The sequence below is a fragment of the Paroedura picta genome, chromosome 6 (assembly GCF_049243985.1).
Source record: "Paroedura picta isolate Pp20150507F chromosome 6, Ppicta_v3.0, whole genome shotgun sequence".
NCBI lineage: Eukaryota > Metazoa > Chordata > Lepidosauria > Squamata > Gekkonidae > Paroedura > Paroedura picta.
Window position 1 is genome coordinate 55,397,084 of NC_135374.1, and position 25,781 is coordinate 55,422,864.

Genomic DNA, 25,781 nt, shown 5'->3' on the forward strand with positions numbered 1-25,781 from the left:
AGAGGGGTCATCCAATGAGCTTCCATGGCATGAATGGGGATTCTAACTTGAGGCCAGCACTCTTATCCTCTGCACCACACTAGCTTGCCCTCAGTGGGGCACAAGGCAGTAAGCCTGTGATAACCAGATGATAGTTAGTTGGTGACACAAAGGCAAGGGCCCAGAAAAAGGCCAAGAAAACTAGGAGCCCTGAACCTCCCAGTTAACCTACATAGGCCAATTGGTGGCAGCAGCTGAACAGAGGAAGAGAAAACCAGGTGGAGACCTTGTGCATGCCTTGGAATTCAAGGTGGAACAGAGCTTATTAGGAGAACAAGCTATTTTGCAATATCTACATTGGCCTTTTAGCAGCGCCATTTTTTTTCTTCAGAGAAAGACAACAACAATCGCATCAGTGGCCCAGTATGAATTACCACATTAAACACGATCCCGGGTTCAAAAACAGTCTTAAATCCTAATCATGTTTTCTGATGTTCAAGTACATGGTCTTCAAGCTGCTTTAGTTATTTCAGAGTCAGCTATTTGTGATCATGTAACATATTGTACAACAGAAAAAATATTTATCACATTAACATCAATGTATTTAGAAATAAATTATTAGATACGCACTATTAATTTCAGCTTCCTCAGTATCTTTTTTCCTTTAATTTCCATGAAGTTTATTAAAAGGCAATTATATATGCATTGTAGATGTAGATTTCATTTATAGATGTTTTATGTAATATTTGAGATTTCCTCTTAAAACTTAACCAGATGATATAAGTAAACAGAAGTGGAGCTCATACTTTCCAATTGCAAAAAAAAAAAAAAAAAAATTCCGTGGACCTTCTTTAAAGAGTAAACAATCACTTTGATCATTCCATTCAGCAGCTGTTCCAGCTTTCACCACCTTATTTCATGACCTACTTTATGCCCAATTTTTCCTCTAGGGCTTGTGTGAGCTGTCACAAACCAAGAGTCCCAGGATCTCATTTTTTAATAATCTAATTAATTTATGCATTCCAGGTTTTATTACAGAAAAGCTGAAGGCAATCTAATTCAGTTTGAAGCATATGCTTGCAAACAGAAACTGCTGCGATTTATCCTTTCTGTGAATCTTATTTCAGGACTAACACAAAAAGTATACTTAGGAGTAATGCAGTAATTTTCAAACTTTGAAATTATGACCCAAATAATTCAAATTGCATCAGTAAATTCAAAAACAACCCAAACTGTCCTTGATGTTCATTTTGTGATGCAAATTGCTTAATCTGTAATACAGAGGATGATTACAGAGATGATGAAAAAATTACTATGTGGTTTTGCCATTGTGAATACCTAATCCTGATCAGAATACACATAAAAGAAGCAATTGTATATTACAAATCTAAGACTGCATATAATGATAGTAATTCCTTCTGGTTATATCTCGCTCTACTCCAGTCACACAGAAGAAGGGTGAGAATTAAGTATCTGAGGTACAGGCAAAAAACAAAACAAAAAAACAAAAAACATTTCTTATTGTTTTTCCCCAAAATTCTGTCTCTTCTTCAGAGCTATGAACCAATTCTTGTGATTTTGGCCTCATTAAAATCCAAGTAATTGTCAGCCAGTCAGAGCCCATGAACTCTTTTGAGTGGGAAAAGGTAAAAGGAGGGGAGGGAATTTTTCCTCAGACCAGCAATTTTGAATGTCTCTAGATCAACCTTACTCAACCTTTCTGTCATGAAATCCATGAAATATCCTTCAGGCTCCTAGAAACTCCAAAAGTGATGTCAGCAGGCCACACCTTCCTGCCACACCCCTGGAAGTCACATGTCACCAGAAGTGACATCACCCAGCTACTAGACGTAGCACACCAGGCGACTCCCATAGCATAGGATATGACTGCTCAGAAGTAGTTTCAGATGATTTGTGAATAGAACATTGGTTTACTCACTGTGGGAGATCCTTCTCCCTGGGCTCTAGGGCTCCATCTGTGATGGGTGGTTCTCACTGCTGTTGCTAGGGAGGCAGGAACAAACAACTTCCTTTTCCTGTCTCCCTTGCAGGAACCATCCATTCCTTCAGTTATAATACTTTCAAGGCATAAGAATAAACTTTAATTCCAACTTTTTAAACACATGAAAAAGGTGCACCAAGAAGACAGAAAAAGGAATCGAAGCTGTTATTACCCCTATTACTAATCTCCCTCAACTTTGACAAGAATCATTTGTCCAAACTGTTAAAAATTTTAACCAATGTGATATGTGCAGGCGGCACCCAGTATGGACTGGAAGGAGTCCTAGAGACCAGGGAGAAAGACTCTTCATGGTGAGTAAACCAATGGTCATTCTCCCCTGGATCTAGGGCTCCATCCGTGATAGGACATGAAAGAACAATCAGTTAGACCGAGGCAGGACAGAGTAGTCTGCATCCACCACCTCAAGAAGAACACATATCCCAAATGCTGCATTGGCTGAACTAAGCTCTTTAACTTAGAATGCTTTATGAAAGTTGAAATTGAAGACCAAGTAGCTGCCTTATAAATTTGGTCCACTTATGCTGATTTACATAAGGCAGTATTGGTAGCTGCACAGCATACATAGTGTGCTGTTTTACCTGAATTAACAATTTGACCCACTGCTTTATATGCTTCCACAATACAAGTTCTCAGACATTTGCCAGTTGCCAATGAAGACATCCTTCCCCCCTTGTTCGGAGGAGTTACTGACACAAACAGAGAATCTGTTTTCCTAAAAGGCTCTGTCTTTATCAAAAAGGCCTTCAGCATTCTGTGCACATCTAACACATGTCATAACACTGCCTTTGGATGTTTGGGTGCTGGGCAAAAATAAGCTAAATTAATTCCTGACTCTTATGAAATTAAGAATTAACTTTTGGTTGAAATGTGGGATCTGTACGCAGTACTTTGTCTTTGTGAAAAATACAACCATTTTTTCTCACTTATAATGTGCTCAAGTCTGAAATTCTCCTTGCTGAAGTTATTGCTACTAAGAAAATAACCTTTATTCTTAAATAAAGAAATTTCCTGAATAGGCTCATAGACTTCAACAACACAGAAAAAACTGTATTAAGTTTCCCAATAGGGAACCTGTGAGATTGAGGAGGGAAGAAAACTGAAGCTCTTTTCAAAAAAATGTGGTGATGTCTGGTTAATGGAACTCCCCCTACCAAGGTCACAGTAGCCCATTCAGTGTTTTTCCATCTTTACCATGCAAGGCTACTAGCGCCCTATCTGTCTTCAGATTGCTTAGCCAGTCATCCATGCAATAGTCACCTCCAGTTTGGACTTCTGTAACTCGCTCTACAGAGTCTGCCCTTGTCTCTGACACAGAAATTGCAGCTTGTGCAGAATACGGCTGCTAGAGTCCTTACAGGAACATTTTAGAGGGCCCATATCCATCCTGTGCTGAGGCAGCTGCATTGGTTGCCGGTTGCTGCCCAGATCAGGATCAAAGTTTTGGTATTAACCTTTAAGGCCATCTGCGGTCTGGACCACACTTATCTGCAGGACTGCCTATCTCATGCCCCTCACAGGGCACTTTGCTCTGCGGGTGCAAATCTGTTGGAGGTCCCTGGCATGAGGAAGGTTCGCCTGGGCATTTTGTACACAGGCAAAAAGATCCACAAACGGAGTACAGAAATGGTCGCAGAACAGATGGAAAACTCTGCAATTTAGAGACCATTCTGACTCCAATACTGACAGCAGAGCTAGTCGGCCTGTATATTAAGTAGTCCCTGAATGTGTTCTGCTCTCAATGAAAGGAGATTGTCCTCTGCCCATGTTAGAATCAGTTTAACTTCTTTTTGCAGCAGGGAGGACCTGGATCCACTCCCCCCTATTTGTTTAAAGAGTCTTTGGCTGTAGTATTGCCTGTCCGGACTAAAACATGTTTCTGAATTGTTTGCTGAAACGAAAGAGGTTCAAACAAATTGCTTGCACTTCTAACAGATTTATATGTAGGTTGGAGTCCTGCTTGGACCATTCACCTTGGGTATGCTGCCCCTCCCAGGTGGTCAGACTGGCATCTATGAAAACTACTGCTTCTTCTTCCAGGAAAAAATAATTTGCCCTGTTTTAGATTCTTCACTCTTAGCCACCTAATTAGACTGTTCTTGACCCTGGTGGAAACCTGAATGGAAAGGTTCTCCCTGGTTATGATCCTTACTTTGTAGGGCCTGAGAAAGGATTGCAGAGTTCTCAGATGCAGGCTGCCCCAATGAAGGGTTTCCATGTCCGCTACCATTAAACTCATAAACTTGGCCAATGACAGAAGGGAGGAACATTTGCTTCTAAATGCAGAGATCACCATGTCTTAGGTCTTTTTTTTATCTTTGTCATAAAGAGCATATTTCTTGGTGCATTCAAAAGGATCCCCAGATGTTCTAGACACTGTATGGGAATAAAGGAGCTCTTTGACAAATTTAGTATGAAGCCAAAATTTTGCAGAGTTGTTATAGCTCTGGCCACGTGTTCCTTGGACTCCCCCTCGGACAACACTCAAACTAAAACGTTGTCTAAATAAGGATGTATTTGTATGTTCTGCTGTTGCAACTTGAGCTACTGGAATGATCATAAGGTTCATGAAAACATGAGGAGCTGCAGCTCCGCCTCCTTCAAGCCTCAGGAGGTTAGAAAAACCGTGGGGGTTGAGTACTTCTGCAATAGACCTTAGGGTCTCCATGCAAAAGCGACATTAACCTGATGAAAATATTCACAAACTTTAGGTCCAATATTGGATGTCAATCCCTATCTGGTTTTGATACCATAAATGGAATGGAATAAACTACTAGTCGATGGTCTGACATTAGCACTGGTTTGATTGCTTTTATTTCCCTGAGATGGGCAATTGCTTGAAGTAAAACTGCCCTTTTTGTGGGGTTTGAACTTGTACGGGAGTGTAGAAAGCAGTTTGGAGGGAGGGTCAAGAATTCTATTTTGTAACTCAATTGAATCACAATGGTGGTCCACTGCTTTGACTGTATGGAGGCCCAACCTTTTGAAACAGTGTTAGTTGGCCTCCTCCTGAAGTGAACATGTAGTCAGGCTCTATTTTGACTATGGTTTCTGTCATGCTTATCTTGCCAGTTGGGGCCCTGTCTGCGGAATTTATAATACCTTCCTCTCTAAAAGGATTGATGATTGTAACCCCATGAACCTCTTCTGTTGTCACAAAATCTGGGTAGTGTATTCTTGGCTCTGAAAGAGAAACTTTGATACTTAAGGTCTAATGAATTTTGGAAGGACTTGCTTTCCACCAAGATTCTGTTAAGAGTCACCAAATAATTTATCCCCCTAGAAGGGGTAGGAAATAATAGTTTTAGAATGATTATTAGCCAACCAAGCCTGAAGCCAAAGGACACGTCTAGCTGCTACAGCTAACGCCAAGCCTCTAGAAGCAAAAATTAAGGAGTCCAGAGTGGTGTCTGCTAAATAAGACACTGCTTTTAACCAACTGGATACTCCTTCCGCTTTTGTTGCTTTCTGGCTCTAATCTTACCAATTTGCATGCCCATGGACTATGGAAGCTCTGGCAACAATGGAAGCTGTATTAAAAACGTTAATAGACATTATGAATGCTTCATGGGTTTTTATTAAGGTGAAGTCAGCCCACCTGTCCATGCTGTTGCTAATATTACTTTCCCCATATTCTGCTACTGGTCCCTGGGATTGTAAAACAGTTACAGGAGCATCAACAAAAGAGGTTCGAAGGAACTCCTCAGCATAATCTGATAATTTATACATTTTTTACTGCTTGTTTGACATGGGTTTCAACCATTCCACTTTTTTTCATTTTGAATGATTCCATCATGTGGGAAACTTTCTGAACAACTCCCTCAAGAGGAAAAAAATTCTTCCTTCCTTTTGACTCTGGAGTTAGCTTTTCTATCAGCAGGCACTTCAGATGACTCAGGCTGAATAAGGCTTAAGGCAATAATATATTTTTGTAATATTTCCTGAAAGGTTTGAAAAATCTTTGTGCCTGTTCTGGCACCTGAACCTCTTCCACTATTTCTTCATCTGTTAAAAATTCGCCTTCCTCGACATCGTCTTCCTCAGAGGAGGCTGGGGACAGGGAATACTGTAAGACCGCTCCCTTAGTTGGCACTAAGGTAGCATGGCCATAATGCACAAATGGAGGAGAAGAATAATAAGTCATGCAATGGAGCATCATCAAAGGAGGCAATGGAATAGAAAACATATTGATTTTTCCTCCTCTGGCAAAAAGAAGCCACTTAGTTTCTCATCATATTTTGCATAAAAGTAAACATTTCAGACAACATGCCAGCTGGCGGTCCCTCACTCACGTGACCCTGGAAGCCTCCAGATCCTGACTGGGAAGTGAGATTGTGCCCCAGAACGCCAGAAATGGTTTGAGGATCATCAATGGCCACATTCTCTGAGCCTCCAAAATGGCCATCCACAGCAGACTGCTCTACTATATTTTGCGGGCTAGCCTCTGCACTTGTAAAATGGCTACCAGAGCCGGAATGGCACCACTGAGCCAGTGCAGCTGTGCTGAGGGATTATTAAAGCACATTTTTTTCCATTCCTTTTAACATCCCGCAGCTTCTCCGACATTGCCACAGTCAGTCCGGCTCAATCTAAGCGCTGACTGCCAGGTCTGATGTTTCCTCTGCCATGGCTTCTATAGCTGAGAGATCTGATTCAGATAAGTAATCACCCTTCAATAAGATGGACGCCATTAGGGTGCTGTAAATCCCATTGCACTCGGCTTCTTCTGACTTTTAAATTAGTCAAAGCTAAGTCTTTTCTCCCAATAATCCTCTAAGAGGATAAAGATAAGAAAGGAGATTTAGAGAAGAAAAGGTTAGAATAAGAATTAGAACTAAGGAGGGGTAAAATGAAAAAAGGAAATGGGTTGAACAGCAGCAGGCTCAAACACAACTGCACTTCCTGAGACAGAAAAACTGAAGGAAGGTAGGTGGTTCCTACAAGGGAGACATGAAGAGAAAGAAGTTTGTTTCTGCATCCCTAGCAACAGCAGTTAGAACCACCCATCATGGATAGAGTCCTAGAGCCAGGGGAGAACCATACCTGCACTCTGGGTTGACTACTAGTTTGCTCTTCTTCACCAAAGGGAATCTGAAGTGGGAGCCTGAAGAAACAGGGCTACGGTCCATCTAGGATGCTCCATTGCCTCCAACCCCCCCATCACCAGAAAAGGGCAAGAGTAGGCCTATGCTGCTCTTCCCCCCTTCCCCATACCAGAAATAGCCCAGCGGCCGACTCAACTGGGTCAGGAACAGGGCTGGGGCAAGCCTATGCTAGAATCATAAGAGTTGGAAGGGTCCATACAGGCCATCTAGTCCAACTCCCCTGCTCAATGCAGGATCAGTCTAAAGCATCCTTGATAAGTATCTGTCCAGCCACCGCTTAAAGACTGCTGCTCCATCACCCCCTGCCCCCTTCAGTTAAGTTAAAATGAGAGTACTCACCACTCTGGACTCTAGTCGCTATCACAAGTAACAAGCCTCTGCCAGCAATTTGTTTGGTCATTCCAATCCCCTCGACTGCCTTCCAATTTCCGCCAGTAACATTGCTGGCCATTTTGGGAAGAGGATTGACATGACTGTATATAGTCATATTACACAAAAACATTTTTAAAATTAAAATATATTTAAAAAATAATTAACTACAAACCCAGTCTGTTAAATACTTTCGTGGTGATCGTAAACCCCTTATGTTTCATGAAACCTGGTTGAGAAAGCCTGTTCTAGATAACAGTGTCAGTTCCACAAGTTTTTTTTTTTTTTTAGCTTTTAGTTAATGTTTGAGGTTGGCTTAGGGAAGAAAACTTGTTTAGTAAAATAAAAAACATCCAGTTACAAACCTAACATTCCTACCTTATGCGTGCAAGTTCTGTGGACAGGAGCTCTGACTGTTATGAAAGCAACATTGGAACCTAGAAACAATCCCTTATGTTAAAGAAGTAGGTTGCAGTGAAACTTTGTAAGCTGAGGAAACCTGCCTGGAGAAAGGGGAATTAAATCACCCTTCAGGGTTTATTTATTTTATTTAAGGCTCAGCTACAAATAAATTACTCTCACTGGGGGAAAGTTTGTAATTTAAAGGGTGAAGCAGAGCACCAATTTCAATTTATATAACAAAGCCAGTGACACCAAATATTTGCCAAATTAAATACTTAATTTTCTGCTAAATAACTTTGCGATTTCTCTGTGTAGACAAATATCTATGAAAAGAGATTTCTGTTTTACCTCATAAATAATTGCAGCCTTGGTCTATCAAGTTCCCAAATAAAAAACCTTTAAGGAACACATGAGCCTCTTGTGGCGTAGAGTATTAAGGCATCAGAAATGTTGTCTGAAAGCTCTGCCCATGAGGCTGGGAGTTCAATCCCAGCAGCCGGCTCAAGGTCAACTCAGCCTTCCATCCTTCCGAGGTCAGTAAAATGAGTACCCAGCTTGCTGGGGGGTAAACGGTCATGACTGGGGAAGGCACTGGCAAACCACCCCGTATTGAGTCTGTCATGAAAACGCTAGAGGGCGTCATCCCAAGGGTCAGACATGACTCGGTGCTTGCACAGGGGATACCTTTACCTTTACCTTAAGGAACACATAGGCCACACATTTCCATTGCTTTGAATCCCCTTTTACCAGAGGAGGAGGAAGAAGAGGAAGAATGGGTTCATATATGCCGCTTTTCTCTACCTGAAGGAGTCTCAAAGTGGCTTATAATCGCCTTCCCTTTCCTCTCCCCACAGAAGACACCCTGTGAGGTAGATGAGGCTGAGAGAGCCCTGATATTACTGCTTGGTCAGAACAGCTTTATCAGTGCTGTGGCCAGCCCAAGGTCACCCAGCCAGCTGCATGTGGAGGAGCAGGAAATCAAACTAAGCTTTTCAGATTAGAAGTCTGCACTCCTAACCACTACGCCAAGTACTGGGGGACGGGACATTTTCAGTTCTGTGAGTGGTCACCTCAGAGTCTTTTCTCCCTATACCTGCCACATTTCCAGTCTACTTTCAGTTAGAACAGTGTTTCCCAACCAGGATTACGAATAACCTCAAGATTATGCAAGAACCCTAGAGGGGTTGTTATGGCCCTGGAGATGGTGGGAAGGGGAGGGGCCCCATCTATACAAACTTTTACCCATTGAGGCTCCTTTATTGTGGTTGACCTTTCATGGTGGGTGGAGTCCATTGCAGTGAATTCTATTGGGGGTAGTTGGATAGAAGGGGGATTGTTTGGGATTTCTTACTTTGGCTGGGTTGGAAGGGAGCCTTACTCTGTCTTTAGGCTGAGCCCAGCAGACCAGGCTGCTGAGTCACTTGGGGTGGTTGGGGACCAGGCCTAGCTCCCATCCACTGCTGCAACCTGGCATTTTGGTCCTAGTGGTAGGTGGAGCAGTCTGCTGCTTTCCAGCCAGGTGAGTCTTCTTTCGGTTGGTTAGGGCTGGGTTTATTTCATGTTTTTTTTAAAAAAAAATACTCTTGAGTGGGTGGTTGGAGGGAGGGGGGGTGACATGCCACTTCCAGGGTCATGGCAGGGAGGTATAGCCAGCTGACATCACTTCAGAGTTACATAGAAGTCTGCAAACCTTTTCAAGGTCAAAAGGTTAAAAAAGGTGAAAGATGATATACCAGAAGTGAACCCAGCTGCCAAAAAAGTGTGTAGGTAGAGAAGGTGTTGAAAGGGAAGGTCTTCATGCCTTACCAGGGCAGCTTTTTTCTTCTTTAAATAGGATCCCACACCCTCTTTTTACCAGAATTGTTGGGGGATGCCTGGATTCAAACATTTAGTTTGAATGTCAATATAATCTTAGCTTTAAGCATTGTCACCTGATACAAACACATTTTAATTAAATCAGTGATCTCCAATATCTTTTCCCGTATTTTAGGAACGCAGCACATCAGCTTTTTGACTAAGTTATTTTCACAGTTTGCAATGCTGCTTTTTTAGATGGGAACATGTTTCATTTGCAATGTAGTGTCGCCACAACAGTCAATTTTAGATCCCCCTGTATTCAAATAGGTCATAAGGTCTTTACTTTTCACCTTCCTTCCACAAAGCTGCCAGGCACTTTATCAGCTGAAGTGAAAACAGATCATGTTAATGATATATAGAACTGTCCACTTTCAGCCCAAATGTGTTTTCTGTTGTGATTATTACAGGGCATTGTGAACTGGCCTACACCATTCATTCTGCTACAGACCTCCTCAGTTGTTCAACAGCAGGTAGGATTTGGAGGCAGAAAATCTATACACATTTTAAATATTTTTAAATAAATATTAACTATAGGCAAGCTATATTTCAATTTATACAACTACTGTAAGTTAAAATGAGCATTAAAACATACTGAATATACAACTGCAGAAATGCAGGAAGCTAGACTACTCACTGCCAACCTTTTCAGGTGATTCAAAATTTACAATGAATAACTCATAGGGAAATGCTTCTATTCTTATTCATTATTGAAGAAACATATAATAAGGATATAACCATCCCTACCAGTAGGTTGTTCAGCTGAACATCTGAGTGCTTGGATTGGTTCTGTACTGATTTCTAGTTGTTCTATTTTTTGACTGTTTAACTCTAGTAATTGTTTTAAAGATCTGTACTGGAGGCTCTGTCAGATACCATGTGGAAACTTTATATTAAAGTTTATTCCTTAATAAGTATGTTACAAAAACAAAGCTGAACTGAAGTTTAATATTTATCATACTATGATTTAATATTTGATAACCTTGCCCAAATAGGAGTTGGTTTTATACCCTGCTTTTCAATGCCAGAGGGAGTCTCAAAGTGGCTTAAAATTACCTTTCCTTTTCTCTCCCCACAACAGACACCCTGTGAGGTATGTGAGGCTGAGAGAGCCCTGATATTACTGATATTACTGCTCAGTCAGAACAGCAGTATCAAGGCTGTGAAGAGCTAAAGGTCACCCAGCTGGCTGCATGTAGAGGAGTGGGAAATCAAATCCAGCTCAACAGATTAGAAGCTACCAATCTTAACCACTATACCATGCTGGCTCTCGTATTTGTGCTTAGTTAGCACTAGTCATAATAGATTATTTGTGCTTAGTTGACACCTGTCATGAGTAAGAAAGCTCAAGTCTTTGAGCTGGAGTCCCCTTTGATCTGTGACTTTTAGGTCAGCAACAGAGTGTCCAGGGAGACGGTAGTGTTCTCTCACTGGTTTCAGAATATTGTGGTTTCTGATGGCGTGTTTCTGTCCACTGAACATTTTCACACAGCTACTTGTTATGTTTAGAAAACAGAAAGTTGCAAATGACACCAGATAGATCATTCTAAAGGACAAGCAAGTGCAGGTGCTCAAGATGGTACAGCTGATGTTATGTGTACACAGTAACATCAATCAAGAATGGTAATATATTACAAGAATTGTACTGCATGATTGTACATGAGGACAAAGATGTTATTTTGTTTGCTGTAGGATCTAGTCTGTGGGTTGATTGTTGCTGCAACAGTCAACTCCACTCTGTAATTACCCCCTACAAAAAAGTTCTGTCCAAAGCATGATAAACGCTGCAGAGCCATCCAGGCTTGTCCAGGTCCTGAACTATTGAAAATAGAATAACAGACAAATATCAGCATCATCCAAGATTTGAAGCAGAGAAAAGGGTAATTCTCACCTGTCCTGACTATAAATACTTCTAAGATGATCATCTCAATTGTCCATCTTACATAGCTGAAGCTTCAACATTGTTTCGAATTTGCTTGTGAGTCACCACTTCCTTCTCCTTCGTTGCCAGCCGAGTAGCCTATCTCATATTCCCCTGGCTCCTCCGCCATTTCCCTCCAGCAGAGACTGCAATGCTCGGACCGCCAATTTCTTAAGAACCTCAGCTATTATTTTGGCTATTTTTTCCCTAAAGCTTGTCAGTTTAACTTGCAGTTGCCTCTATTTTAACTCCTGTATTGACCAGTGTTGCCTCTGTAAATGTATTCCAGGATACGATTCAACTATAGTTCCAACCTTATACAGACTCACTATTTGGCCCCTTGAACTCATTTGATTGAGAGAGCACAAACAGGAGATGTGAAATCACTTTTATATCCTTAGACTCAAATGAAAAAAAAGTTGTTGACTGAGTTTTGCAGAGGCTTTAATTAGGTTGTAGAGTTCAACACCCATCCACTAACATAGGCCAGCACTATAACCCTTTTATCCAAACTTTGAGTTGCTGTGTCACCACACTTTCTCCTAAGACAACATTGTTATGCTTCTGTCTTAACTCATAAAGGATCCTGAAGAATCTTGACAGAGTCTAAAGCAATTATGTGATTGTATCGTGTTCATTAATACTTAGCTTAGCTTAATGCCCTGGAGTTTACACTGAGTTAATATTCAAATGTTCATGGTTCAAAACAGCTCAGCATTGACTCAATTTCAACTGTAAATACTCCTCAAGGACCTCAGAACACATTTATTGCATTAAGACAGTTATTATCAACACATTCTAATCCTTCTGCCTTTAAAGGAGAGCCTGTTATTAATTCAATTTTTGGCTACATCTGTTTCAGACGTTTCAGAATAAGGTTTAGCCAGTTAAGGGGAACAATGTTGAATAGGAGTGTCTGGTATTTTGGAAAAAAATTATGTCTAATTCCTGGAACCTGTCTGAAGTCATTTTACGTTTACAAAATAAAAATATAAATACAAAACATTTTAAAAGTATTAACTAAAATCCTGCATTAAAACCCAGCCCAGCATAAATAAAAACATATATAAAAACTGACCTTATAATAACAGTGTCATATGAGGATCATTTTGATCTCCTGGGTTGCCCTGGGGAATTGGTTTCAGCTTCAGGCAGCTGTCTTCTCTGTACTCCCCCCCCCCCCCGCTGCCGCCCATCCTTAGCAATTCACAGCCAGATGGCACTCCAGCTACTTCTTCTCCTCCTCACTGTGGGGAGCCCTGTCTTATCAGCATACAGCCTTGGTTCTCAGGGGGAAAGACAAATGGTCAGCAGGAGACTTCCTAGCATCAGGGGAAAGATCAGACTAGGCGTCTCCAGAATTTACGCCTCAGAATATCAAATGCATCTTTGATGTGAACTCCATCAACCTTACAAAGAACTTCAGCTTTATATTCTCACTGTTATGATGGTAGTTCATAGTCTGAGGAAGAGTGCATGCACTCGAAAGCTCATGCCTTGAATAAATCTTTGTTGATCTTAAAGGTGCTACTGTACTCTTGATTTTGTTGTGCTACTTCAGAACAACAGAACAACACTTCAATTTTTCTCACCAGTAATTCCAGCCCTATAAAAGGCTGGCTAGATCTTAATTGGATGTCTGCCAATTTACATCCTGCTATGCTTTGGGATTTCTACTATGTTTTGTGAAAACCTTCAATAAAGACTTTTATTCCCTATATACTCCTTGGAGTCATTTGGATTAAGTTGAAGGAAGGGTCTCACCTATGATATGGAAACCTGAGTTTGTGACAGTTTCCAAGACTAAAATGCAATGAAGTTTGAGTCCAGTGGTACCTTTAAAACCAACAAAGTTTTATTCCCTCCCACACACACACACACACGGCCGCCGCCTCCGGGCAGTGTACTGAGCTTTCCGGCCCCGGAGTTTTGCACACGCTACACCAGGTAGTCCACATACGCCAGAGGATACCCTCCCCCATGCATATGTGAGAAGCGTCGGAAGATTCCGCATTACCTTACTGCAGGCCTTTCAGGGCGCTGTACTGGGCCAGGGCTGGGATGGCAGCAACATCATGGGCAATTGGGACTGACCTGCTGCTGTCACCCCGGATTACCTGCCCCGTGCATAATCAATTGTCACATTTTCTGGCTATAGGATATCTGCTTGTACAAAATGTTCCATGTCTGAAGTCCCCACTTGTATGCTGTTAGTTTGGTGTAGTGGCTAGGAGTGCGGACTTATAACCTGGCATGCTGGGTTCGATTCTGCACTCCCCCACATGCAGCCAGCTGGGTGACCTTGGGCTCACCACGGCACTGATAAAACTGTTCTGACTGAGCAGTGATGTCTGAAGGCTCTCTCAGCCTCACCCACCTCGCAGGGTGTCTGTTGTGGGGAGAGGAAAGCAAAGGCGACTGTAAGCTGCTTTAAACCTTCTTTGGGTAGAGAAAAGCGGCATATAAGAACCAATTCTTCTTCTTCTTCTAGCTGTAGACATGGGAACATTCCCATACAGTATTTCTTTGTTATAGCTGTTATGTGTTCCTTGGTTGGGTCTTATGTATTAGTGCTCTATTATAGCTGTAGGGAAAGGAATATATTTATTGTCTATAATGCTGTGCATTTTAATGAGATTATTGAAACATAGGCAATCTTGAATCCTTACCAACCATTTTGTTACTACATCCACCATGCTTACAAATTCCAAAAGTACCCACATGCTCCAAAAGGTTGGGACCCCTGCATTTAGAGGAACATGAGGGTTTTATGACCAAATCTGTCCAACTGTATTATAAACATGATGCTGTTTTGATAGAATGCTAAAGAAGTTTATTATTCAGTAAGCATTTATGATTTGCTGGCCTTAGGTTTCGACTTCAGGAGAAGGATGGGCATATAAACATTTTAAAACACAGTATGGAAGAGAAAGGCTACACCTCAAAAGAGAAAGCATATAAATCTTCTATTAACTGCCCCAACCATTCCAGGCACAGTGAGGTATACAGAGCACAGCCATGGGCAGAGTATATTCTAGTCCTCTTATCTTAAAATATGGGACAGCTTTCTATTTGGCTAATTGGCATTCGTTCACATAATAAATGGTATGATTGTCCCAGTGATGGAATGGGGCCCCTACAGGCAAAATACCTAAATGTAGTCAAACAACTGCTGTTAGAGCAATCTGGGGCACTCTATTCTTGCCACTGGCCAGGTTCATGACTCATTTTTTCCTTTGTAGTATAAGTACCAAGATACACAGAATGCAGCATAATGTAATAGTACTTACTAATCCATAGTAAGTTCAGAGTGCCTTCTCTAGTAAACTACTTCCCCCTACATAATGAGATAGTGAGGTCAGGCTGTGAGATGTGGAAAATATATATATGGGGGCACTTTTGCTCATTCACTAACCCCTGAAGACTCTATCCATTACTGATCCAAAACTCAATATTTTCTGGCCTCTACAGGCAACCACGGAATGGTAACAATATCAAAGATATTAATTACTCTACTGTTGAGCTACAACCAAGACTCACATGACAAGGGAGAAGCAGCTATTTTACAGGACTGCCATCTTTTTATTTCATAACTAGTAATCAAGCCCGCTGCAGGGGAATGCAGCGGGCGCTAGGTCCTCCCTCCCTCCCTGGGGGGCCCTTTCTCCACAGAGGGGCACCCATGGGCGGGGGGGGCTCCCTGGTCTTCCTCGCCCCCCTCCCACCACCCCGCCGCCTCAGGCCGGTGCCGGCCGCTCCCCTCCCTACCTGGGCCACGGCCGCGGCGGCGCGGGGGCCGCCGGCGTCTCCATCCTCGCCGGGCTGAAGCGGGCGCCGCTGCCAATCGGCGCCAGGGGAGAACCTGCCGGGAGGCGGCGACGGAGGCGGCGACAGCTGCTGGGGCGAGAGCGATGCCGCCTCCGCCCCCAGTGAGCAGGCGCGGCGGCGGAGGGACGCGAAGGCGGCGGCCAGAGGCTAGCTGGGCCAGGAGCCCCGCCGGCGCCGGCTGTGGCAGGGAGGTCGGCCGGCCGCCCGCCGTCAGCGACCAGGAGCAGCCCCGCCGCCCGTGACGGGAAACTCCGGAAAACCCCGCTTGTTTGGTTTGCGGCGGGCTGAGGCGGCGAGAGGCGCTTCGCGCCTCTCGCCGCCTCAGCCCGCCAGGCAGGGAACCCCCGGCAGCCGCGCTTTGCGCGACTGCCGGGGGCTCCCTGGGTCGGCGCCCTGACCCGGCGAGAGGCGCTTCGCGCCTCTCACCGCGTCAGGCTGGGAGGAACTGCGAATCGGAGGGACCAATCGATTGTCTGTCGTGAGGAAGGGTCCAATCCGGACCCTTCCTCATCACGGACTAATCCCACCTCTACCCCTCTTAGCGAATTATATAGTCCGTGGCGCCCATGGCGCCACGGGCGGTTTAAAGACTCTTAGCGAATTATATAGTCCGTGGCGCCCGTGGCGCCACGGGCGGTTTAAAGATGAATTCTCATGCCTATCAAGGGTTTAGGAAACACAATGTCAACCAATGTCTCTGTACCCAATGGGAGAGTGGCACCCATTAATGTCCCTCATACAAACATGAATTGGTATTGTAAAATGTAAAGTGGCTGGCAACCTCATTTGGTGATTTAGTTACCATTCCCACTCTGTGATATTCAGTTAAAAATATCACACACACACCCAAAGGGTCGATCCAGAGTGTTTTTTTACCTCAAGTAAAAGAAACCTTTACAACAATTCCAGTGTTCCATTTTCACTTGAAGACAATGTTCAGACATTTGGGGTCTTATCAAACAGGGCATACAAAACAGGAGAGAGACCTGCTAGCCAACCCTGACCTTTAAGGTTCCACAACCTTTTGTAGGATTTGCTCCCAAAATCTGCATCAGCTGAGGCAATGAAGTTGATTTTGTAATGCCTAATGAGCATGGACTCGGACAGCCAACTGGATGCCTTACAGATATCAACAACAGAAGCATTCATGTTGAAAGCTGCCAGAGTTGCTGCACTTCTTGTACTTGTAGACCTTGATGGGTATACACTGGTACTATATATTTCCTTAGGCACCTGGCTAAAGGTAGATATGGAGATCTTTTTACATTGGGTTGCAGGATAAAAAGCTACAAACTATCCAACTTCCTGAAAAATCTAGTCTGCCTAATGTAGACATGATGGTTTTACTAAAGATCCAAAGAATGTCAGGTTGTCTCCTTTGGATGGAATGGCTAGAACCAGAAAGAAGGTAAAGCAATTTTAACTGATCAGTGAAACAGCCTTGTGCCTGTGCCATATATGGCAAAACTGGGAACCTCCATGGACAGCCAGCTTGGTGTAGTGGTTAGGAGTGCAGACTTCTAATCTGGCAAGCTGGGTTTGATTCCATACTCCTCCACATGCAACCAGCTGGGCTCGCCACAGCATTGATAAAGCTGACCAAGCAGTAATATCAGGGCTTTCTCAGCCTCACCCACCTCACAGGGTGTCTGTTGCAGGGAGAGGAAAGGGAAAGCGAATGTAAGTTGCTTTGAGACTCCTTCGGGTAGAGAAAAGCAGCATATAAGAATCAACTCTTCTTCTTGTATGGAAAAGAGCCCCATCATCTTCTGAACCATCCCCTATGCTGGGACTATGGAGATAATTTCAGATGCCTCCGCTTCCTCCTTTCTCAAGATCTTGGAGTGCAGAAAATGGAAGAAGGCATCAGGGCATCCATCTGTTCTGCCATAAGAAGTAAGGTAGCTTCATGTTGAAGAGGGGATCTGGTAGCCATCTTCAAGTATTTAAAAGGGTGCCATATAGAAGATGGAGCAGTGTTGTTCTCTCTTGCCCCAGAGGGACGGACCAGATCCAATGGAATGAAATTAATTCAAAAGAACTTCCAACTAAACATCCGAAAGAAGTTCCTGACAGAGCAGTTTCTCAGTGGAACAGGCTTCCTCAGGAGGTGGTAGGTTCTCCATCTTTGGAAATTGTTAAACAGAAATTGGATAGCCATCTGACAGAAAGGCTAATTATGTAAAGATTCAAAGATTCAAAGGGGGAGTCCAAAGCTGCCGCTCGCACCCAAAGCAGCCAGCACCGTGATACGTGGGGGAGAGAGGGTGCAGGTATCAATGCCCATGCCTCCCCTCCCCCCCACGCTGTGGTGCTGACTGCTTCGGGCATGAACAGCCACTTCGGACACCAAAGTGCCCAACCGTAGTCCCTTTAGGTATTAGAGAGGTCAAATTAATGTAAGCCCAGGACAGCAGACCTACTACCTTTTGATGAATGTTCCAGACTTGGTATACCCTTAAAGATTTACACATGCTTCTCCTGCTGTTTGCCAACCTCATCATCCTTATCTGGATAGACATCTGATCCTGTCTAGGATAACCCTGAGCTACCATAGGCTTATGCCCCTGAGAGTTTTCTGAGCTGTCCAAGAGCCCTGGACCTGGCATAGATAGCAGTAGGCTCCCCAAATGAACATAGTGTTGATGAACTGTAAATCTAGAGAGAAATGAAACATTTTCTCTCAGAAGAGGTGTGACTTTACTGTCCACAGATTCAAACCCTTTAAAAGGTTTCAAGACTACCCTGAAATGAATTTTGTGTGCCACGTGTTTCTGGAACAATAGGAGTAACTCACAGAAGATGTTGTGAATGGGGTGTGGCCCATGGAACTAAGCTAAACACCAAGACAATTAAAGAAACATGAGATTCACTGATAAAGGGAAATTTACCAACTGCTGCTGTTATGAATACCTTGTACTGTACTGGAATACCTTGTACTGTACTGAGTCTGTGCACCCAGGTGCTCAATCTCCTGGGATGAAATGAGCTGGCTCTTCCGATGGTGGTTTTTGAAATGCTGGATCATTACTGTGAGGTCTTGTAAGACCTTCATCTTGGTTGGGGACTTTATAAAAAAGTTGCCTAGATATGTGAAGGCCCCTGGAGTGGAAGTCCAGCACTAGCACCACCATCAGCGGTCTGGGCCCAGTGTATCTGAGAGACCGCCTCCCTGCCTATACCCCCAGAAGAGCTCTACGCTCCGCCACCTCCAACTGGCTACGGATCCCTGGCCCTAAAGAGGCTCGTCGGGCCTCAACAAGGGCCAGAGCCTTCTTGGTCCTGGCCCCCACCTGGTGGAATGAGCTCCCCAAAGAGATCAGGGTCCTGCCGGAACTTCCACAATTCCACAAGGCCTGCAAAAAGGAGCTCTTCCACTAGGCATTTGGTGGGGCTGACTGAGCCATAACACCTACAGGTGCCCCCCACTGAGGGATTGTCAAGTTATTGTTGAAGTGCCGTTCTAATTGTTCCAGCTGATATGTTGTTGTTATTGTTATACTGTTATATTGATTTTGATATTGATTTTGATAGTGTTTTATGTGAATGTTCAAAAATGTTTTATGTAAACCGCCCAGAGCCGTAGGGAAGGGGCGGTATAAATAAATAAATAAATAAATAAATAAATAAATAAATAAATAAACAAATAAACAAATAAATAAATAAATGAATGAATGAATGAATGAATGAATGAATTTTGCAAACATTAACATATCCAAAGCAATACCAAACAATATTCCCTGCAGTTAAAAATTAATGTCTCCGCAGATGACCATTAGAAATCAACTGCAGTCTTGAAGGTTGGGGACAGAATGTATGTGGATGTGAAATCTCCTAGGAATAATACATCTTCAAATCTTGAGTACCTCCACTTCGAATCTGACTTTCCTGTACCTCACATGCTTATTGAAGAACCTAATGTCCAGCATTTCTGTCCAGTCTCTACTGTGTTTCAGAACCATGAAAACAATTGAGCAGACCCTTGATCATCCTAGATGCTCCAATGTTCTGCAGGAGAGCTATGGAACCCATGGTTTGCTACACCTCTTATTGAGCTTGGGATTTGGGGTGCTCAATATCCTGTCTCATAGGGTTGAACTTGATTGAGTTTCCATGGCAGATAGTTTCTTGAATACTTTTGTTGGATGTAGAGAGGTTCCACATCTGGGTGAAGAATTACTACCACTTTTCCATTGACACCTGTCTGACATCAACTGAACTGTGGATGTGTTTGATTTATCCAGGGTTGGGGTTTCACTTGGGCAAGAGGTTTTGATTAGATGGCCTGTAAAGACTTTATAGTCATTATAAAATGGAGATAAGAACTAGTATAACTAAAAGGTCTGGGACCATATTGGATTTCCACTCCTCTCTTGAAAGGCCACATACTTCTTGTTCTTTATTTCTAGTTGATGGCCAAATAGCCAAATTAGGGTTCTTTTTGCCCATCCCAATTAATCAGAAGGAGAGAAAAACCTTTTTTATATTTTTACTGCAGAAGAAATATAGATACAAAGGGAGGTCCCCAAATCTGTGAGAAGAGCAATACCATTACATAAGACTTTATAACTTCCCATTGGAGGCGGGAGAAAGATAATGCCCTTTTGGGTCAAACCAATAACCTGGGGTCTTCACCCCTTTCACATCCCACAGGACCACCCTGTTGTATCCATGCCAGCTCCCCAAAAAGGTCACAAAAAGCAACTTTCATTCCCTCTCCCTCCCGGCCAGCCTCTATTGGTTAATATATACAATTGCATAATATAAATAATTCCCTGTGGCTTTGGGAACAGGTCAGTTTGACATTGGCAATATTTCAAGACACAGCTAAGAACAAGCTGGGCCTTCTGATTACGATACAGTTCGAGACGCCAAGTTTCTCTTTACAGAAAAAAATTAAAAAGATCTCACCCCAACTCCATCATAGTCAAGGAGTATGTATATGGTTGTGTATGTATATGTATCTATAAAAGATTATCTCTCCAAGCATTTCATGAAGTAGGTGCTGGTCCATGAAAACTTAAGCCATAATAAATGTTAATTGCTAAAATGCAAAAACTTGATTGCTGCTTTTGCTGCATGAGACTAATGTCACTGTCCCTCTGTAGTCTTTCATTTTCTCTAGGAAATGTGTATAAATTAGACTCAGTAGCCTTTATTAACTACACCAAAGAATGCGCTAGCACAGTATGCACAGGAAATCTTTTAAGAAAAATTAGTACCAAGCCTGTAGTGTTTGATTTATATAATAAGGTTTGGCGTTAAATTTCCTTAAGAATGTATTTTAGCTTCTTCTCCTGCAAGGCTTTTAAATGAAAAATTGTTCTAGAAAATTGGTACAGGTCTTGTATTTGCTGCATTTTTCAACACTTTGTTTCATTGGAGCTTTAAAGCAGTTTTGCAGGGTTTTTTCCAGTCAATAGGCAGTTGTTATTTTCTTTTAAAAGAGAGTAGGCACTAAACCTAAACACAAATAGGTCTGTTTAGCATAGAGAGGAGACAACTGAGAGGGGATCTGATAACCAAGTATTTAAAAGGGTGCCATAGGGAGGATGGAGCAGAATTGTTCTCTCTTGCCCCAGAGGAACAGACCAGAATGAATGGGATGAAATTAATTCAAAAGAAATTCCATCTAAACATCCGGAAGAAGTTTCTGACAGAGAGGTTTCTCAGTGGAACAGGCTTCCTTGGGAGGTGGTGGGTTCTCCATCTTTGGAAATTTTTAAACAGAGGCTAGATAGCCACCTGACGGAGAGGCTGATTCTGTGAAGGCTCAAGGGGGTGCCAGGTTACAGTAGATGAGTGATCGGGTTGTGAGTGTCCTGCATAGTGCAGGGTTTTGGACTAGATGACCCAGGAGGTCCCTTTCCAACTCTATTATTCTATGATTCTATGGAAATCCATTGGATTCGTCTGGGAAGTACTTTTGATATTATTTGATTACAACTGTCTAACTTGATCTTTCAGATTGTTTCTGTAAAGTAACTTGACACTAATCCCCGAAGTGTCTCAGATTGTGTCTGCTGCTCTAACACCGTCACAACTGGTATATCATGAACTTTAGTATTTGTACAACCTAAAGCAGAATCAGTAGAAATCCATCTGTGTTATGTTTTTAAAACTTGAGTCTTGTAAAAGTATTTCTTTCAACTTAAGAGATCTAATACAGGAAGCAGCTCTGCCATAAGAAAGGGCCCAGTGGAGAATACAAGGAATGAGGTCTAGAATGCATGACTCCATGGAAATGAATTTATTTTACGTGTTAACATGCTGTTCTGAGGAAAGAATGGACAATTGGCTGATCATTTCATACTTCTCTCCTTCAGTTACCAGTGTTTTTGAAAAGTTCTCCATCATGAGCATTTTAAAACATGATATGAATAAACATTTTACCTTTCCAAATTCCAAAATTCAATGGGAATCATTGTTATGACAAACTAGACAAAATATTAAAATGGGTATTTTTGCTGAGTCTTTTATAGTAGGCTATTTTTGTTTCAAATGTGTACATCAGTATATTCCCTTGTCAGAAACATCTCAGTAATTTATGCTTTATCATCATCCTCTTAGATTCAGAAGTATTAACCTGTGAGGACATCAGGCAATTTCTAGTTAGTACAATTTCTTTCTGAAATTTATTAAAAGTATAAGCTTTCGTGTGCATGCACATGTCTTCAAAAACAAACGCTAATATCTTTAATACAACCTTGTTGGTCTTGACGGTGCCACTGGACTCTAACTTTTTCTGCTGCTTTAGACCTACATGGCTACCCACATGATGAATCAAGAAATGTAAGGAACCTAAACAAAAGCAGAAGGAATTAGTTGTCCTCCTAGTAACTATTGTGATTTGTAGCTGGCGGTTTTGATTATGTCTATTTTGTTATTATATGTTTGTCCCTATTCAAAGCCCATGTCTTCTGAAAGTAAAACATTAAAGCACAACAAAACAAAAAAAATAGTAAAATAAGCAAAAAGAAAGGGCAAAGTCCAAAGGGACAAGAAATAAAGAACCACATAAAACAAACATTATCTTCTCTTTGGAACTATTTATATTTAGTTATTTGTGTACTTTAATGGCTACACAAGTATTTCTATATAGGTGTAGCCTAAACCTGTACACAGAAATCTGTGATAGTAAATTTACACAGTTGTCTAAAGCAGTTATGTCCTTTGATTACTACTAAATTGAAGGTGAGTGATTCCAAGCTTTGCAGTCAGGGGAGAATGAAAAACCTATTTTTATATGACCAGATTGGAAATTCTATACATTTGGAATATCACATTATTAAAAATCACATTCCCAGTGATACAGCAATTCCTGATGACTAGTACCTTTAAATATGTGCATCCGTTGATACCGGTGAAACTCTAACAAGTTTCATACGAACAGAAATAGTTGGCTACAAACACAGGGTTGGAAAGGCTTGGCTGTTTGTAATGGACAAGGTATGGAATAAGGCAGGAACTGCAAAAAGTAGAATAATTGTTTCCCAGGAGCTCCACAAAAAAAATCAGCTTGAGTTTTGGAGTATTTGTTGAAAGCTAACTAGGAAATGAGAGGGCAGTTGACACTAGCTATTTGTGATTCACTCCTAGGACCAACCTTGACTCTGATGGATGGCTGGGCAATAATTCCTCCCCCCCACCATCCCGGACTTGATATACAAGACTCATATACTGCAGAAAGCCTAGACAAACATTTATTTTTGACCCCTTAAGTCATGAAGTACCAAACTTCCATAAAATACCATAGAAGTATTTTAGAAACCAGTTTAAGGAAAAACATTCCTTCAAAAGAGCTATGTAAAAACAAATCAATCAGCCACCAACTACTTCACCAATCAGAATGGTTCACATTATCCTGAAACCAGAAAAAATCCTCCCCTAACCAAATGGGCAAAGATCACGAAAGAGAAGATGTTGAAGATTCTTATTTAAAAATAGAATATTATCCATATTCTTTGGGAAAAATCATCAATGTTGAATTAGACACTTACTTGCTGGCAATACTGCAAAATCCCTTCTTTTGTCCCAATACAGGTCTTGGTACCTGAAGGGTCAGATTCCCATTTCCCATTCTGGACATTCATATGCATATTCAATTTGCCACAAAACATGGCCACTTGAGGTTCTGCCAGCAGTCCAGCATTTCCATCAGTCGGCACCTGTAAGAAGCAGATAACATTAATTCATTATTGCAATAGCAATTTAAAACAGCAAGAGGGAAAATAAAGCACTCAGAACATATAAAAGTTCAAAGACAAATTAATCATCACTTTACCTACGGAGACTCCTGACCTAGCAGAAAGTTCTGAATATTTAATCATGTTGTACTTGTGATGTGGCAAACAGAGAATGACAGCCCACCCCTTCAACATGCAAGCACTAGCTGCTCTGCTGTTCTGAAAGGCAGGAGGCTTGTTACATGGACATATTACATGGCAGCAAACATAACCCTTTCAACAGCTTTTGTAATTTGTTTTAGTAGCTAGTTACTAACAATATTTTTGTGCCATTTCACACACAACAATTTTAGCAACCAAATGCTAATGGATTTTAGCTACCTTTTCATACAAAGCCTCTTGCATCCAGTTAGCAAAACAAGGTTGAGCCATGTTTGAGATAAACTGCCTTCTTCCATTTTCAACTTTTCTTTGCAGTTCTGAATCCCTGTAGTCTGCAGTTTAAAATGACTGAAGCCCTTCCAATATTACGACTTCCTCCTGCCACTCTTTTTCACCACACTCGTTTGCAGGGGTGGGACTGGTCTAGTGGGCTGTGTTTTATTACCATCTTAGGTTTTTAATTGTATGTTCTATTGTTTAAGGGATTTTAGATTTATGTAAACCACCATGAGCCAGTTGTTCCAGGAGTGATGGTCTAAAAAATAAATAAATATTGTTATAAGTTGAACTTTTTTGGATGGCCACCTCCTTGGTTCCCAGACCATATTCCTAGTGCCCTCCCCAACCCACCCACATGAACACACACCTCTTTCCTGGTGTTAGGTCTAATGCAAATTCAGTACACACTATAATGCCTACACTTCTTTTCTAGTTGTTATGCAGTGGCCATATGTATAAATTCTTTATAAAAGTCATTTGCAAAAGCCGCTTTGGGTCCTCAATTCGGCGGGGGCGGGGGGTTGTGAGGGAGAAAGAGAGAGAGAGGCAGAGAGAGAGACAGAGAAGCAAGCAATGGAAAATCCCATGACCAGGAGCAAGCTGGAGGAGGCTTTTCCAGCCTTCCAATGATGGAGACTTTTGGGGAATAGTTGCGAAACCAGGGCTAAGAACTTCCTGGTCAGACCATTGCCTTGCAGTTATTCTGACCTAGTGTTATAGCCCTCAAAACAATTTTTTAAGACCACAAGAAAGACACTATGGCAGAAAGGGGGAGGTGAACTGAATTGTTTGGCTAGACAATTTCAGAAACGGCTCATTAACAGGATGAAATTTAGTGTATGAAACTCTCATCCCTGTGTCGCTTTACTTGGAACTGGGCCAACAAAAGAAACTCCCAAGTTAGAATGGATGAGAGGAACCATAATTTCCAACAGAATTCTGACAGAATGTTCCATGAAAGTTATTCCCATGCCTCCCCTTATTGTAGAGTTGTAGTACAGAAAAACTAGTCAACATCTTTGAAGCTCTAAGATACATATTCTTCCAGCTACAAGTAGTCTCCAACATGACTTACTATTCCTCTCTGGGAGCCATTTGTTGTTCTAGGCAGACATTAACTTGAAAGCAGAAGACATACCTAGCATTTAGAAAGGCTCATTTAGTTCCTGGCATTTCCCATGTAGGCCAGGAAAAGCATTTCCAAAAATTTTGAAATACTATTTTCAGTGTGGGCTACATAGCAGTGAGCTAGTTGCACTGGTGAATTAATTCATTTATATATAGATAGACAAGCAGGGTATCTAAAAGACTTTCAGGAGCATCTCATTTAACCCTCCCTACTATTTTCTTTTTTCTTTTCTCTTCCCTTTTCTTACCGTCTTCTCTTTTCTTCCTTCCTTTTCTCTTTCCCAAGCATCACCTAAGCTACCTTTATCAGGCTCCCTGTCTTCAGCATTCCTTCCCTCTCCTCTGTAGAGTCTACTCAAGAAAGCTATGGCCCAATTATATGATAGTAGCTATAACCCAATAATTGCTGCCAGGACTGATTCTTATAAGTCCTCTCAAAGGCCCAAACAAACCTGGAAAGGGTCCTGCTCCCTTTGCCAGCAAGGCTTGAAGGTGCAAATACCATGGGGGGGGGGGGTTGGCACCAACAGTATCCATTTCTTAAAACT

At 42.1% G+C, this 25,781-nt stretch overlaps 1 protein-coding gene across 4 annotated transcripts in view; it reads right to left on the bottom strand.

Moving 5' to 3' along the window:
* The window catches only part of APP (amyloid beta precursor protein), a 141,926-nt gene that overhangs the window by 74,482 nt on the left and 41,663 nt on the right, over positions 1-25,781 (bottom strand). For all 4 annotated transcript variants that reach the window (XM_077342474.1, XM_077342472.1, XM_077342473.1 and 1 more), the window contains exon 2: positions 23,479-23,646. In XM_077342474.1, coding sequence (XP_077198589.1) covers positions 23,479-23,646 — 168 coding nt within the window. The remainder of the gene's footprint in view (positions 1-23,478; positions 23,647-25,781) is intronic.